The following is a 16,866-nucleotide window of genomic DNA, read 5'->3' on the forward strand; positions in this document are numbered from 1 at the left end:
AAGGACCTACAGGGAGAGGGTAAGGACATGGACCTACAGGGAGAGGGTAAGGACATGGACCTACAGGGAGAGGGTAAGGACATGGACCTACAGGGAGAGGGAGAGAGTAAGGACATGGACCTACAGGGAGAGGGAGAGGGTAAGGACATGGACCTACAGGGAGAGGGTAAGGACATGGACCTTCAGGGAGAGGGTAAGGACATGGACCTACAGGGAGAGGGCAAGGACATTGACCTACAGGGAGAGGGTAAGGACATGGACCTACAGGGAGAGGGTAAGGACCTACAGGGAGAGGGTAAGGACATGGGCCTACAGGGAGAGGGTAAGGACCTACAGGGAGAGGGTAAGGACATGGGCCTACAGGGAGAGGGTAAGGACCTACAGGGAGAGGGTAAGGACCTACAGGGAGAGGGTAAGGACATGGGCCTACAGGGAGAGGGTAAGGACCTACAGGGAGAGGGTAAGGACATGGACCTACAGGGAGAGGGTAAGGACCTACAGGAAGAGGGTAAGGACATGGACCTACAGGGAGAGGGTAAGGACATGGACCTACAGGGAGAGGGAGAGGGTAAGGACATGGACCTACAGGGAGAGGGAGAGGGTAAGGACATGGACCTACAGGGAGAGGGTAAGGACATGGACCTTCAGGGAGAGGGTAAGGACATGGACCTACAGGGAGAGGGTAAGGACCTACAGGGAGAGGGTAAGGACATGGGCCTACAGGGAGAGGGTAAGGACCTACAGGGAGAGGGTAAGGACATGGGCCTACAGGGAGAGGGTAAGGACCTACAGGGAGAGGGTAAGGACCTACAGGGAGAGGGTAAGGACCTACAGGGAGAGGGTAAGGACATGGGCCTACAGGGAGAGGGTAAGGACCTACAGGGAGAGGGTAAGGACATGGACCTACAGGGAGAGGGTAAGGACCTACAGGAAGAGGGTAAGGACATGGACCTACAGGGAGAGGGTAAGGACATGGGCCTACAGGGAGAGGGTAAGGACCTACAGGGAGAGGGTAAGGACATGGACCTACAGGGAGAGGGTAAGGACCTACAGGAAGAGGGTAAGGACATGGACCTACAGGGAGAGGGTAAGGACATGGACCTACAGGGAGAGGGTAAGGACATGGGCCTACAGGGAGAGGGTAAGGACCTACAGGGAGAGGGTAAGGACATGGACCTACAGGGAGAGGGTAAGGACATGGACCTACAGGGAGAGGGTAAGGACATGGACCTACAGGGAGAGGGAGAGGACATGGACCTACAGGGAGAGGGTAAGGACATGGGCCTACAGGGAGAGGGTAAGGACATGGACCTACAGGGAGAGGGTAAGGACCTACAGGAAGAGGGTAAGGACATGGACCTAAAGGGAGAGGGTAAGGACCTACAGGAAGAGGGTAAGGACATGGGCCTAAAGGGAGAGGGTAAGGACCTACAGGAAGAGGGTAAGGACATGGACCTACAGGGAGAGGGTAAGGACATGGACCTACAGGGAGAGGGAGAGGGTAAGGACATGGACCTACAGGGAGAGGGTAAGGACATGGACCTTCAGGGAGAGGGTAAGGACATGGACCTACAGGGAGAGGGTAAGGACATGGACCTACAGGGAGAGGGTAAGGACATGGACCTACAGGGAGAGGGTAAGGACCTACAGGGAGAGGGTAAGGACCTACAGGGAGAGGGTAAGGACATGGACCTACAGGGAGAGGGTAAGGACCTACAGGAAGAGGGTAAGGACATGGGCCTAAAGGGACAGGGTAAGGACATGGACCTACAGAGAGAGGGTAAGGACATGGACCTACAGGGAGAGGGTAAGGACATGGGCCTATAGGGAGAGGGTAGGGACCTACAGGGAGAGGGTAAGGACCTACAGGGAGAGGGTAAGGACCTACAGGGAGAGGGTAAGGACCTACAGGGAGAGGGTAAGGACATGGGGCTACAGGGAGAGGGTAAGGACATGGACCTACAGGAAGAGGGTAAGGACATGGGCCTAAAGGGAGAGGGTAAGGACCTACAGGAAGAGGGTAAGGACATGGACCTACAGGGAGAGGGTAAGGACATGGACCTACAGAGAGAGGGTAAGGACATGGACCTACAGGGAGAGGGTAAGGACATGGACCTACAGGGAGAGGATAAGGACCTACAGGAAGAGGGTAAGGACATGGGCCTACAGGGAGAGAGTAAGGACATGGACCTACAGGGAGAGGGTAAGGACATGGGCCTACAGGGAGAGGGTAAGGACCTACAGGAAGAGGGTAAGGACATGGACCTACAGGGAGAGGGTAAGGACATGGGCCTACAGGGAGAGTGTAAGGACATGGACCTACAGGGAGAGGGTAAGGACCTACAGGAAGAGGGTAAGGACATGGACCTACAGGGAGAGGGTAAGGACATGGGCCTATAGGGAGAGGGTAAGGACCTACAGGGAGAGGGTAAGGACATGGACCTACAGGGAGAGGGTAAGGACCTACAGGGAGAGGGTAAGGACCTACAGGGAGATGGTAAGGACATGGGCCTAAAGGGAGAGGGTAAGGACCTACAGGAAGAGGGTAAGGACATGGACCTACAGGGAGAGGGTAAGGACATGGACCTACAGGGAGAGGATAAGGACATGGACCTACAGGGAGAGGGTAAGGACATGGACCTACAGGGAGAGGGTAAGGACATGGACCTACAGGGAGAGGATAAGGACATGGACCTACAGGGAGAGGGTAAGGACCTACAGGAAGAGGGTAAGGACCTACAGGAAGAGGGTAAGGACATGGACCTACAGGGAGAGGGTAAGGTCATGGACCTACAGGGAGAGGGTAAGGACATGGACCTACAGGGAGAGGGTAAGGACATGGACCTACAGGGAGAGGGTAAGGACCTACAGGAAGAGGGTAAGGACATGGGCCTATAGGGAGAGGGTAAGGACATGGACCTACAGGGAGAGGGTAAGGACATGGGCCTACAGGAAGAGGGTAAGGACATGGACCTACAGGATGAGGGTAAGGACCTACAGGAAGAGGGTAAGGACCTACAGGAAGAGGTTAAGGACCTACAGGATGAGGGTAAGGACATGGGCCTAAAGGGAGAGGGTAAGGACCTACAGGAAGAGGGTAAGGACCTACAGGATGAGGGTAAGGACATGGGCCTAAAGGGAGAGGGTAAGGACCTACAGGATGAGGGTAAGGACATGGACCTACAGGGAGAGGGTAAGGACCTACAGGAATAGGGTAAGGACCTACAGGATGAGGGTAAGGACCTACAGGAAGAGGGTAAGGACCTACAGGAAGAGGGTAAGGACATGGGCCTACAGGGAGAGGGTAAGGACATGGACCTACAGGGAGAGGGTAAGGACATGGGCCTACAGGGAGAGGGTAAAGACCTACAGGGAGAGGGTAAGGACATGGACCTACAGGGAGAGGGTAAGGACATGGGCCTACAGGAAGAGGGTAAGGACATGGAGCTACAGGGAGAGGGTAAGGACCTACAGGGAGAGGGTAAGGACCTACAGGAAGAGGGTAAGGACCTGGGTCTACATGTAGAGTTTGGATTGCCATTTCAGATCAACATTTCATCTGTGTTCCATTCAGTAGGTTGTATAAATGTTTTTTTTTGGTTCAGGACTAATGATTAAAGAACAACTCAACCAACAAACATAGAGAAACATCACACCTTCATCTAACATCTGCTCATAACTGTGGTTCAGAGTTCCAGCCCCTACCCTTCTCCCCCTAGTTCCTCTCTCCTCTCTCCCCCTAGTTCCTCTCTCCCCTCTCCCCCTAGTTCCTCTCTCCCCTCTCCCCCTAGTTCCTCTCTCCCCTCTCCCCCTAGTTGCTCTCTCCCCTCTCCCCCTAGTTCCTCTCTCCCCTCTCCCCCTCGCTCCTCTCTCCCCTCTCCCCCTCGCTCCTCTCTGCCTTCTCCCCCTCGCTCCTCTCTGCCTTCTCCCCCTCGCTCCTCTCTGCCTTCTCCCCTCGCTCCTCTCTCCCCTCTCCCCTCGCTCCTCTCTCCCCTCTCCCCCTCGCTCCTCTCTCCCCTCTCCCCCTCGCTCCTCTCTGCCTTCTCCCCCTCGCTCCTCTCTGCCTTCTCCCTCTCGCTCCTCTCTCCCCTCTCCCCTCGCTCCTCTCTCCCCTCTCCCCCTCGCTCCTCTCTCCCCTCTCCCCCTCGCTCCTCTCTCCCCTCTCCCCCTCGCTCCTCTCTGCCTTCTCCCCCTCGCTCCTCTCTCCCCTCTCCCCCTCGCTCCTCTCTGCGCTCCGGCCGCTCTCCAACCCGCTCCAGAGACCGAGGTAGGGTGACCTTCGCTCAGGACTGTTCCAGTGACAACAACACCTCTGATGTGTCAACACCCGACCCTCAGAACCTCCAGCCCAACCTCCAGCCGTATGATGCCCAACTGGGCAGGGGACAGGCACCATGGACCCCTCCATTGGGGACAGACCCAGTACAGGCCCCAAAAGCCTGGGCCCCTGAGTGCAGCCATGCCCATTGGCCCTCCCTCTCCTCCAGCTTGACTCCAGTACTCCAGCCCCTGGCTTCACCACCTCCCAGAGATACAGAGCTGGACCTGGAGGCCCGGACCAGCAGACTGCTGAGGCTCACCTCAGGTTAGAGACCATATCAATTACCAACAGTAATATAGAGTACACTTACGAATAATATGATTCTAAGTATAATGCCGTATAATACAGTAATTAACAGTATATGGTGAAAACCAAATCACAGCCAGTGTGTGGAAAGTGGTCCATTACTATCTGGTGATATCACTGTGTTGTAGTAGTAGTAGTAGTAGTAGTAGTAGTAGTAGTAGTAGTAGTTACTATCTGGTGATATCACTGTGTAGTAGTAGTAGTAGTAGTAGTAGTAGTTACTATCTGGTGATATCACTGTGTAGTAGTAGTAGTAGTAGTAGTAGTAGTAGTAGTAGTAGTTACTATCTAGTGATATCACTGTGTAGTAGTAGTAGTAGTAGTAGTAGTAGTAGTTACTATCTGGTGATTACACTGTGTAGTAGTAGTAGTAGTAGTAGTAGTAGTAGTTACAATCTGGTGATATCACTGTGTGGTAGTAGTAGTAGTAGTAGTAGTAGTAGTAGTAGTAGTAGTAGTAGTAGTAGTGGTAGTAGTAGTAGTAGTAGTAGTAGTAACTATCTGGTGATATCACTGTGTAGTAGTAGTAGTAGTAGTAGTAGTTACTATCTAGTGATATCACTGTGTAGTAGTAGTAGTAGTAGTAGTAGTAGTAGTAGTAGTAGTAGTAGTAGTAGTAGTTACTATCTGGTGATATCACTGTGTAGTAGTAGTAGTAGTAGTAGTAGTAGTTACTATCTAGTGATATCACTGTGTAGTAGTAGTAGTAGTAGTAGTAGTAGTAGTAGTAGTAGTAGTAGTAGTAGTAGTAGTAGTAACTATCTGGTGATATCACTGTGTAGTAGTAGTGGTAATAGTAGTAGTAGTAGTAGTGGTTACTAACAACGGGTTCATTAACTGGGTCTGCTCATTAACTGGGTCTACTCATTAACTGGGTCTACTCATTAACTGGGTCTGCTCATTAACTGGGTCTGCTCATTAACTGGGTCTACTCATTAACTGGGTCTACTCATTAACTGGGTCTGCTCATTAACTGGGTCTACTCATTAACTGGGTCTACTCATTAACTGGGTCTACTCATTAACTGGGTCTACTCATTGACTGGGTCTGTTCATTAACTGGGTCTACTCATTAACTGGGTCTGCTCATTAACTGGGTCTGCTCATTAATTGGGTCTACTCATTATTAACTGGGTCTGCTCATTAACTGGGTCTGCTCATTAACTGGGTCTACTCATTAACTGGGTCTGCTGATTAACTGGGTCTGCTCATTAACTGGGTCTACTCATTATTAACTGGGTCTACTCATTATCTGGGTCTGCTCATTAACTGGGTCTACTCATTATTAACTGGGTCTACTCATTATTAACTGGGTCTACTCATTGCATGTTCCTTGTGAAATCTCATTCCCTAACTGATGCTCATGTTTCATTCTAGCCACTAGAGGGCAGACTTGTACAAGGAAACTAAATCCCCACGTTAGAGAACAGTACAGACCAGGGTCAATGGTCGTATTGGTCTCCTAGTCATTGGGTTTGTGTCCCAAATGGCACCCTGTACTGTCTTCATTCCCTATGAGTTCTGGACAAAGGTGTGTAGTGCACTATATAGGGAACACAGTGACATTTAGAACACCAGTCTGTATCTCCTCTACAGACCAGGCTATTTCTCTAAGAGATGGGTGTATCTCCTCTACAGACCAGGCTATTTCTCTAAGAGATGGGTGTATCTCCTCTACAGACCAGGCTATTTCTCTAAGAGATGGGTGTATCTCCTCTACAGACCAGGCTATTTCTCTAAGAGATGGGTGTATCTCCTCTACAGACCAGGCTATTTCTCTAAGAGATGGGTGTATCTCCTCTACAGACCAGGCTATTTCTCTAAGATATGGGTGTATCTCCTCTACAGACCAGGCTATTTCTCTAAGATATGGGTGTATCTCCTCTACAGACCAGGCTATTTCTCTAAGATATGGGTGTATCTCCTCTACAGACCAGGCTATTTCTCTAAGATATGGGTGTATCTCCTCTACAGACCAGGCTACTTCTCTATGAGATGGGTGTGTTGATATCTCCTTCTTACTCCAGACCTATCAGACGACTCCACTGTCCTCCGGCGGTTCTCTGAAGGGGCCAGTCGATGCCAGAGTCCAGCCCCACGGAGTGTCTCTTTGGACAGGCTGCTGGATCACCAGAGCCCCAGGCTTCAGCAGGCCTCCAGGATACAACATGGAGGATCTCCCCAGAGACAGAGCATGGAGCAGGGCTGTTTGGCTGCTCTTACTCCCCCTGGTCCGGTAGACTACACTGGACAGGCTGCCAGGCCCGGTCTCTACTCTCCCCCTGGTCCGGTCGACTACACTGGACAGGCTGCCGGGCCCGGTCTCTACTCTCCCCCTGGTCCGGTAGACTACACTGGACAGGCTGCCGGGCCCGGTCTCTACTCTCCCCCTGGTCCGGTAGACTACACTGGGCAGGCTGCCGGGTCCGGTCTCTACTCTCCCTCTGGTCCGGTCGACTACACTGGACAGGCTGCCGGGCCCGGTCTCTACTCTCCCCCTGGTCCGGTAGACTACACTGGGCAGGCTGCCAGGCCCGGTCTCTACTCTCCCTCTGGTCCGGTAGACTACACTGGACAGGCTGCCAGGCCCGGTCTCTACTCTCCCTCTGGTCCGGTAGACTACACTGGGCAGGCTGCCAGGCCCGGTCTCTACTCTCCCCCTGGTCCGGTCGACTACACTGGACAGGCTGCCAGGCCCGGTCTCTACTCTCCCCCTGGTCCGGTAAACTACACTGGACAGGCTGCCGGGCCCGGTCTCTACTCTGGTCTTTACAGCCCATCTCCCCCAGGGTCAGACCTGCAGACAGGCACCAGATCCAACTCCATCATCGCTACACAGGTTAACAGGCACATATATATTCTAGATTCTAGTTTGATTTGAGGCTGCTTTCAGCCACGGAGACAACAGGACAAAGTTAGTCAGCATATGCTCCAGACCTGAACAATTTATAGCGAATACAAACATGTGCCAACTTAATCTGGGACACTCTTAAAAAAAAAAAGAGATTTCAAATCTCAAATGAGCCCTTCCTGGTTAAATAAATAAAACGAAAAATGACTGATATTTTCATACAACAGACACATCATCAGTAGCCTACAGTATGAATACAGAAGTGGCATCAGAAACGTTGTGTTCACAGATTCATGTTGTGGTGTATAGCAGTCAACAGCTGCCTGCATCAATAACACTAGAAGAGCAACAGGCCAATTATTCCATTATAAAGTCATTCCGTAGGCACCTTTGATGTTGCATGAGGTTACAGACCTTAACGCTAATGGAAGGAGACTGTGGTCTGTGGCCCGACAGTAAGCTTACATATGTTTGATAGTATTTCTCACATCCCAAGCCAACCCCTTGGAGAGTAATCTCCACAAACGGTCTTACTGCCTTGGGAAAATGGGGAAATTAATTTGAGAAGCTAATTTCATTGAGGGATGAGCGTTTTAATTTTTTTTTTTTAGGTAAGACAACACTGGCTTTGAAACCTCTCTCTTATCTGTTCATAACCAAGAACAGTAATTATCTGTGAAAATATTTGATTACTTTGTGATTGGCAGGGAAATTGGACTTGGCGGTACTGAGGAAGAGGATCTGTTCCTTAAAAGGTTCTGGAAGGAGGGTTGGGTTAGGAACATTAGGGGTTAGGAGTCCAAATTGGCACCCTATTCCTTATAAAGTGTGCACTACTTTTGATCGGGTTCCTATGGGGTTAATGCACTATAAATGGAATAGGGTGCCATTTGGGAGGAGCGTTAGTAATGTGAGAGGCCGTGGGAACACTGCCTCTCACAACACAGACATTTTTAGGGCAAGTGCTCGCTCGGGCCTCAGAGACTAAATCTAATGTAGAAAGAACACTTTTCAGTGAGGTGAGATTACAGTGTTAGAAACATTACCTGATCTTATTGTTATTAGAAACAAGGACATTTAAAAATGACACCATTTTTGACAGACTTGTGTTTTTCACTCGAACGATAAGACCTTTTGACCGTTGTATTTTGTTCTTTCAGAGCTCCAGACTAGGGCTTAGTGACTGCCACTCTGTGCCCAGGACTCTGTCACCTCAGCCTGGGGTGGCAGAGCTCTCCTCCTGCCTGAGAGGACTCCTGGACCTGGTGGATCAGCAATGTGCTGGCACACGCTCCCTCCACCTCAACCCCGACTTCCTGGGTACACAATCAGTTACTACCCTACATCCCAAATAGTACCCTTTTACATATGCAGTGGACTACTTTTGACCACTGAGATGAATTTATGTATCATCATCATCACTCACACAAACAGATGGTTCAGACCTGGCATTCTAACCATTCTAGATATAACCATTCTAGATGTAACCATTCTAGATGTAATCATTCTAGATGTAATCATTCTAGATGTAACCATTCTAGATATAACCATTCTAGATGTAACCATTCTAGATATAACCATTCTAGATGTAATCATTCTAGATGTAACCATTCTAGATGTAATCATTCTAGATGTAACCATTCTAGATGTAATCGTTCTAGATGTAGCCGTTCTAGACGTAACCGTTCTAGACGTAACCACTCTAGATGTAACCATTCTAGATATAACCATTCTAGATATAACTATTCTAGATGTAACCATTCTAGATGTAACCATTCTAGATATAACCATTCTAGATATAACCATTCTAGATGTAACCATTCTAGATGTAACCATTCTAGATGTAACCATTCTAGATATAGCCATTCTAGATGTAACCATTCTAGATATAACCATTCTAGATGTAACCATTCTAGATATAACCATTCTAACATATTTTCCTCAGACTAAGAAATGAGTTAGTCCTTTGCTTGGCATTGTAACGATAACAAGAAACTTTCTAGATATCGTTCTCAGACCGTGTAACTTCCTGTCTTCTGTCTCCTCCAGGCCAGGCCTACGACCTGCTCTCTGCCCTGGGATCACCTCCTGCTACTTCCTGTCTGAGAGAGAGTGAAGAAAACAGAGAAGGACAGAACAGAGGAGGACAAGAACAGAGTGAGAGTCATGTTGATGTGACTCCACAGTGCAGTGAGGTAGCTCTCCTGAAGAGGAAGCTGACCGTCACACAACGGCAGCTGGTTAGTACCTCAACAGCTGGTTAGTACCTCAACGGCAGCTGGTTAGTACCTCAACAGCTGGTTAGTACCTCAACGGCAGCTGGTTAGTACCTCAACAGCTGGTTAGTACCTCAACGGCAGCTGGTTAGTACCTCAACAGCTGGTTAGTACCTCAACGGCAGCTGGTTAGTATCTCAACAGCAGCTGGTTAGTACCTCAACGGCAGCTGGTTAGTACCTCAACAGCAGCTGGTTAGTACCTCAACGGCAGCTGGTTAGTACCTCAACAGCAGCTGGTTAGTACCTCAACGGCAGCTGGTTAGTACCTCAACGGCAGCTGGTTAGTACCTCAACGGCAGCTGGTTAGTACCTCAACAGCAGCTGGTTAGTACCTCAACAGCAGCTGGTTAGTACCACAACAGCAGCTGGTTAGTACCTCAACAGCAGCTGGTTAGTACCTCAACAGCAGCTGGTTAGTACCTCAACAGCTGGTTAGTACCTCAACGGCAGCTGGTTAGTACCTCAACAGCAGCTGGTTAGTACCTCAACAGCTGGTTAGTACCTCAACAGCAGCTGGTTAGTACCTCAACAGCAGCTGGTTAGTACCACAACAGCAGCTGGTTAGTACCTCAACAGCAGCTGGTTAGTACCTCAACAGCAGCTGGTTAGTACCTCAACAGCTGGTTAGTACCTCAACGGCAGCTGGTTAGTACCACAACGGCAGCTGGCTAGTACCTCAACGGCAGCTGGTTAGTACCTCAACGGCAGCTGGTTAGTACCTCAACGGCAGCTGGTTAGTACCTCAACGGCAGCTGGTTAGTACCTCAACGGCAGCTGGTTAGTACCTCAACGGCAGCTGGTTAGTATCTCAACGGCAGCTGGTTAGTACCTCAACAGCTGGTTAGTACCTCAACGGCAGCTGGTTAGTACCTCAACAGCAGCTGGTTAGTACCTCAACAGCTGGTTAGTACCTCAACAGCAGCTGGTTAGTACCTCAACAGCAGCTGGTTAGTACCACAACAGCAGCTGGTTAGTACCTCAACAGCAGCTGGTTAGTACCTCAACAGCAGCTGGTTAGTACCTCAACAGCAGCTGGTTAGTACCTCAACAGCAGCTGGTTAGTACCTCAACAGCAGCTGGTTAGTAGCTCCACAGCAGCTGGTTAGTACCTCAACAGCAGCTGGTTAGTACCTCAACAGCAGCTGGTTAGTACCTCAACAGCAGCTGGTTAGTACCTCAACAGCAGCTGGTTATTACAACAGCAGCTGGTTAGTACCTCAACAGCAGCTGGTTAGTACCTCAACAGCAGCTGGTTATTACAACAGCAGCTGGTTAGTACCTCAACAGCAGCTGGTTAGTACCTCAACAGCAGCTGGTTAGTAGCTCAACAGCAGCTGGTTAGTAGCTCAACAGCAGCTCATTAGTACAACAGCAGCTGGTTAGTACCTCAACAGCAGCTGGTTATTACAACAGCAGCTGGTTAGTACCTCAACAGCAGCTGGTTATTACAACAGCAGCTGGTTAGTACCACAACAGCAGCTGGTTAGTACAACAGCAGCTGGTTAGTACCTCAACAGCAGCTGGTTAGTATCTCAACAGCAGCTGGTTAGTACCTCAACAGCAGCTGGTTAGTACCACAACAACACTAGGGTTGTGTTCCAAATGGCACTCTATTCCCTACTGAATATAGGGCACTACTTTGGACCAATATAGTGCACTACTTTGGACCATGGCCCATAGGGCAAAACAGACAATAATTTGGCACCAGAATCTGAATTTGTTTAGGTTAAATCCTGACCTAAATGATCTTCTCTCAGGGGCGAACCTTAACTTCCACTTAAGTCAAATGTCCCACTTAATCTCCCATTGACATCAATGCATGACTAAGTGAAAATTCATCTTAATGGGAATGAAGGATTCGCCCCTCGGTGTCTCTATTGGTCTGTGTTGCAGGACTCCCTGAAGAAAAGGCTTGTTGAGGCGCTGAAAGAAAACTACAACTTGAGACTAACCAGCCTGAAGCAGGACTCCTCTACCACTGCTGAGACCTACTGTGAGTTGCCTTGTCTATGGCACAGTGTATATCTCCATGTCTGTGTCTTTTGGATGGTGTGGACAAATCTCTCTCTCTCTCTTCTCTGCTCTCACTCTCTCTGTGTGTGTATGTGTGTGTATGTGTGTGTGTGTATGTGTGTTGTGTGTATGTGTGTGTGTGTGTGTGTGTGTGTGTGTGTATGTGTATGTGTGTGTGTGTGTGTGTGTGTGTGTGTGTGTGTGTGTGTGTGTGTGTGTGTGTGTGTGTGTGTGTGTGTGTGTGTGTGTGTGTGTGTGTGTGTGTGTGTGTGTGTGTGTGTGTGTGAGTGTATGTGTGTGTGTGTGCGCGCGTGTGTGTGTATGTGTGTGTGTGTATGTGTGTGTGTATATGTGTGTATATGTGTGTGTGTGTGTGTGTGTGTGTGTGTAGGTGGCAGGCATTGGGACAGGTGTCTACAGAGACAGGTGGTAGCTCTGAGAGACCAGGAGACACACCTCAGACAGCTGGAGCAGACCATTGTGCTTCTACAGGGCAATCACAGGTCAACACACACACACACACACACACACACACACACACACACACACACACACACACACACACACACACACACACACACACACACACACACACACACACACACACACACACACACACACACACACACACACACACATCAAATTAACTCAAAATTCTGTCTGTCAAAAGTCTGTGCCAAGACTCAGCTTTTTGTCATCCCCCCCCCAAGAAAAACATGTTTAGTGTATTTCTGTATTTTCCACAGGTCTTTGGTGTCCAATAATAACTCTCTGTTGGGACATCTAATTGAACACATAACAGTCCAGAGTCCAGAGAATCCAGCCAGCAGACTGATCTAATGACTTCAACATCCAACGTCAATTCAAGCCTTTGTCAAGACTGTACTGCGTTGTAATGAATAAAGCCTACTCTGTAAGGTTTGTAGGCTATGTTTGGCATACTGTGAAATTACATTGAAAATGTATTTGTAATAGACCTGCTTTTTATTAGCACTCAAATGTATTTATCAAATAAAAAAAATGAATAATTCACCACATCATAAAACACTTTTCTGTATTGTCATTTGTGTAATTAGATGATAACAAAGTGATGTTTTTCCAGTGTAAACAAAGTGATGTTTTTCCAGTGTAAACAAAGTGATGTTTTTCCTGTGTAAACAGTAAATAAAGTGACGTTTTTCCAGTGTAAACCTCCGAAGCTACTCGGTGTTCCTCCAGCGGGCCTTTAATGTGACGTCACTACGCAGAGACACCGTTTCATTGACGTCACGTTCCACATATAAAACGGCTCCCGTCTGACGTCTCTTAGCAACCGGCTGTCAAAACGGCTACAAAAATATACTTTCGTCGCAATAGCCGGTCTAGCTTTTGAAAAAGTAGTGCATTTTTTATTTTTTTTTGTTAAACAATTTGCTACTATAAAAGTTTGATTAAGAAGAAGGAAGCTGTTGAATAATGAATTGCGGTGATTTTTGATAGCTAACCATGGGGTTAGCAACGGGCAAAGTGAAGAGGAGACGTTAGTTGCTGCTAGCTTTATAGCTAGCTTTCTGTTTCGTACCTGGCTTAAGCCCAAAGTTTGTAAAAAGAGTAATCTACTATAATGCCAAATGGCAACTGAGCAGGATAATCTATTTAGCTCCTTCAATGTTTGTCGGTTGTTTTTTTTCCATCCCGTTCAACCGACTTTCTCACCTTCAAGACTCTTTGCTTTTCAAAGACACGTCTTCTGATCACAATCCACGGTGGTTTATCGACAGAGACGGATGCACATTCAGACATGTACATTATTATCTACAAACTGGGAAACTAGCTACATCATGTGTATCAGAACTAAATATTTTATATGAGCCTAACGTCACTGCTACAGGTAAATCAATTCATCAGTCAACCCTTTGCTGTTTGCAATGTAAAGGACATGATTATTAGTCTACCTGATATGGTAAAGTAACGCAGTCTACTGTTGTGTTTCACAACAACATTCAATCAAGGTTAAATGTTAAAAAAAAACGACATCAAAACAATAAGGCTGCATTTAGACAGGCAGCCCAATTCTGATCTTGTTTTCAATAATTGGTCTTTTGACCAATCAGTTTAGCTTTGAAAAAGATTGGATTTGAAGAGGTCTGATGTGATTGGTCGGGAAGACCTTGAGTCTAACATAAAATGATACTGGACAACTTTTTAAGAATAAGTTAACTTACACCTAAAATAGTTCATGTTTACACTATCATAATTTATATTGTATATCCTATTTTACCTTTATTTAACTAGCCAAGTCAGTTAAGAACAAATTCTTATTTTCAATGACTGTCTACAAACAGTGGGTTCAGGGGCAGAACGACAGATTTTTACCTTGGCATCTCAGGGATTCGAACTTGCAACCTTGCGGTTACTAGCCCTACGTTCTAACCACTAGGCTACCCTGCCACCCCAAATTGTGTACATATCAGTTGTATTACTATGCATACTAACTTCCTCTAATTAATTGCTATTTTGTATTAAATTGGTTGATTATTATTGATATTGATAGTGTAATGTTGAGGGAGGTAGATCTAAGCATTCCACTGCACCTTATATCCCCGGTGCTGTGAACTATATCTGACAAATAACATTTGATTTGATATGAAGTGGGCCTACTCGGGATCTATGTCCTCGGTTCATTTCCCACTAGGCCTTAGAGAACCTCCAGTCAGGGAAGCATTTCCTGCGAGACCGGCCAGTAGACCTACAGGTGACTGAGAGAGCCTCTCTGAACTACTGGAAGACCAGAATCTGTAACACCAGACAGCCTGAACCCATAACCAGCCCAGTGTCCTCAGGTAGGCCCCCCATAGCCAGCCCAGTGTCCTCAGGTAGTCCCCCCATAGCCAGCCCAGTGTCCTCAGGTAGTCCCCCCATAGCCAGCCCAGTGTCCTCAGGTAGTCCCCCCATAGCCAGCCCAGTGTCCTCAGGTAGTCCCCCCATAGCCAGCCCAGTGTCCTCAGGTAGGCCCCCCATAGCCAGCCCAGTGTCCTCAGGTAGGCCCCCATAACCAGCCCAGTGTCCTCAGGTAGGCCCCCCCATAACCAGCCCAGTGTCCTCAGGTAGGCCCCCCATAGCCAGCCCAGTGTCCTCAGGTAGGCCCCCCATAGCCAGCCCAGTGTCCTCAGGTAGGCCCCCCATAGCCAGCCCAGTGTCCTCAGGTAGGCCCCCCATAGCCAGCCCAGTGTCCTCAGGTAGGCCCCCCATAGCCAGCCCAGTGTCCTCAGGTAGGCCCCCCATAGCCAGCCCAGTGTCCTCAGGTAGGCCCCCCATAGCCAGCCCAGTGTCCTCAGGTAGGCCCCCCATAGCCAGCCCAATGTCCTCAGGTAGGCCCCCCATAGCCAGCCCAATGTCCTCAGGTAGGCCCCCCATAGCCAGCCCAATGTCCTCAGGTAGGCCCCCCCATAGCCAGCCCAGTGTCCTCAGGTAGGCCCCCCCATAGCCAGCCCAATGTCCTCAGGTAGGCCCCCCATAGCCAGCCCAATGTCCTCAGGTAGGCCCCCCCATAGCCAGCCCAATGTCCTCAGGTAGGTTCACCAGCACAAGCTCAATACATGTTATTATGGCTGGACAATAGTCTTGAACCCGGGCTTCCCAGACTGTAGGAAAACTGACTAACCGCTTCAATACCCACTGGGGGGGGACCGTAGGCTATCGACGACAGATTTACATCACACTCTGTTCTGGTCAGCTAGTCTTCTCAACCTTGTTCCACCCCATACAGGATGTTTAATTATTTACTCAGGCCTAGGGGACCGTAGGCTATCGACGACAGATTTACATCACACTCTGTTCTGGTCAGCTAGTCTTCTCAACCTTGTTCCACCCCATACAGGATGATTTGGTGTCTGCTTCAAAGCTCCAGCTTTCCTTTAGTCATATGCAACAAAGAAATCAACATAAAAATAAAACTCAAAATGTAGAAAAATCTAGAAGTATCTTACCCTTATTACACCGTCATTATAACCAAAAACACACGTTAATAGACAGTAAACACACGTTTCTCTCTTCAGGCTCATAGGAGAATTGTTCAAGTCATCTACAACATATCTAGAGATCTTAACTTAGCCTCTATTCCCATTACAACCAATAGGAATTCCAAACAAACCTACGTCTCAAAGTTTTCAATTACTGTTTCTCACTCCAGTGGCCTTGTGCCTTCACATCTTTACAAGTACTTACTATCATTATTACCCTCTGGTATTATCTCTAGTAGCTACAGTAAGGATCAGTATTATCTCTAGTAGCTACAGTAAGGATCAGTATTATCTCTAGTAGCTACAGTAAGGATTAGTATTACCCTCTGGTATTATCTCTAGTAGCTACAGTAAGGATCAGTATTATCTCTAGTAGCTACAGTAAGGATCAGTATTATCTCTAGTAGCTACAGTAAGGATTAGTATTACCCTCTGGTATTATCTCTAGTAGCTACAGTAAGGATCAGTATTACCCTCTGGTATTATCTCTAGTAGCTACAGTAAGGATCAGTATTACCCTCTGGTATTATCTCTAGTAGCTACAGTAAGGATCAGTATTACCCTCTGGTATTATCTCTAGTAGCTACAGTAAGGACCAGTATTACCCTCTGGTATTATCTCTAGTAGTTACAGTAAGGATCAGTATTATCTCTAGTAGCTACAGTAAGGATCAGTATTACCCTCTGGTATTATCTCTAGTAGCTACAGTAATGATCAGTATTACCCTCTGGTATTATCTCTAGTAGTTACAGTAAGGATCAGTATTACCCTCTGGTATTATCTCTAGTAGCTACAGTAAGGATCAGTATTATCTCTAGTAGCTACAGTAATGATCAGTATTACCCTCTGGTATTATCTCTAGTAGCTACAGTAAGGATCAGTGTTACCCTCTGGTATTATCAATAGTAGCTACAGTAAGGATCAGTATTACCCTCTGGTATTATCTCTAGTAGCTACAGTAAGGATCAGTATTACCCTCTGGTATTATCTCTAGTAGCTACAGTAAGGATCAGTATTACCCTCTGGTATTATCTCTAGTAGCTACAGTAAGGATCAGTATTACCCTCTGGTATTATCTCTAGTAGCTACAGTAAGGA

General features: G+C 47.9%; 1 protein-coding gene across 1 annotated transcript; it reads left to right on the forward strand.

Annotated features, from left to right (window-relative positions):
* Positions 1-4,188: 4,188 nt before the first annotated feature.
* LOC106588034 (collagen alpha-1(I) chain) lies at positions 4,189-12,918 on the forward strand. The gene is made up of 7 exons (XM_045708657.1): positions 4,189-4,585; positions 6,654-7,465; positions 8,638-8,797; positions 9,527-9,717; positions 11,649-11,748; positions 12,160-12,271; positions 12,515-12,918. The coding sequence occupies exons 2-7, from the start codon at positions 6,821-6,823 to the stop codon at positions 12,606-12,608; spliced, it is 1,302 nt and encodes a 433-aa protein (XP_045564613.1). The 5' UTR covers positions 4,189-4,585; positions 6,654-6,820; the 3' UTR covers positions 12,609-12,918.
* Positions 12,919-16,866: the final 3,948 nt, after the last annotated feature.

This window comes from Salmo salar, chromosome ssa26 (assembly GCF_905237065.1).
Source record: "Salmo salar chromosome ssa26, Ssal_v3.1, whole genome shotgun sequence".
NCBI classification, from domain to species: domain Eukaryota; kingdom Metazoa; phylum Chordata; class Actinopteri; order Salmoniformes; family Salmonidae; genus Salmo; species Salmo salar.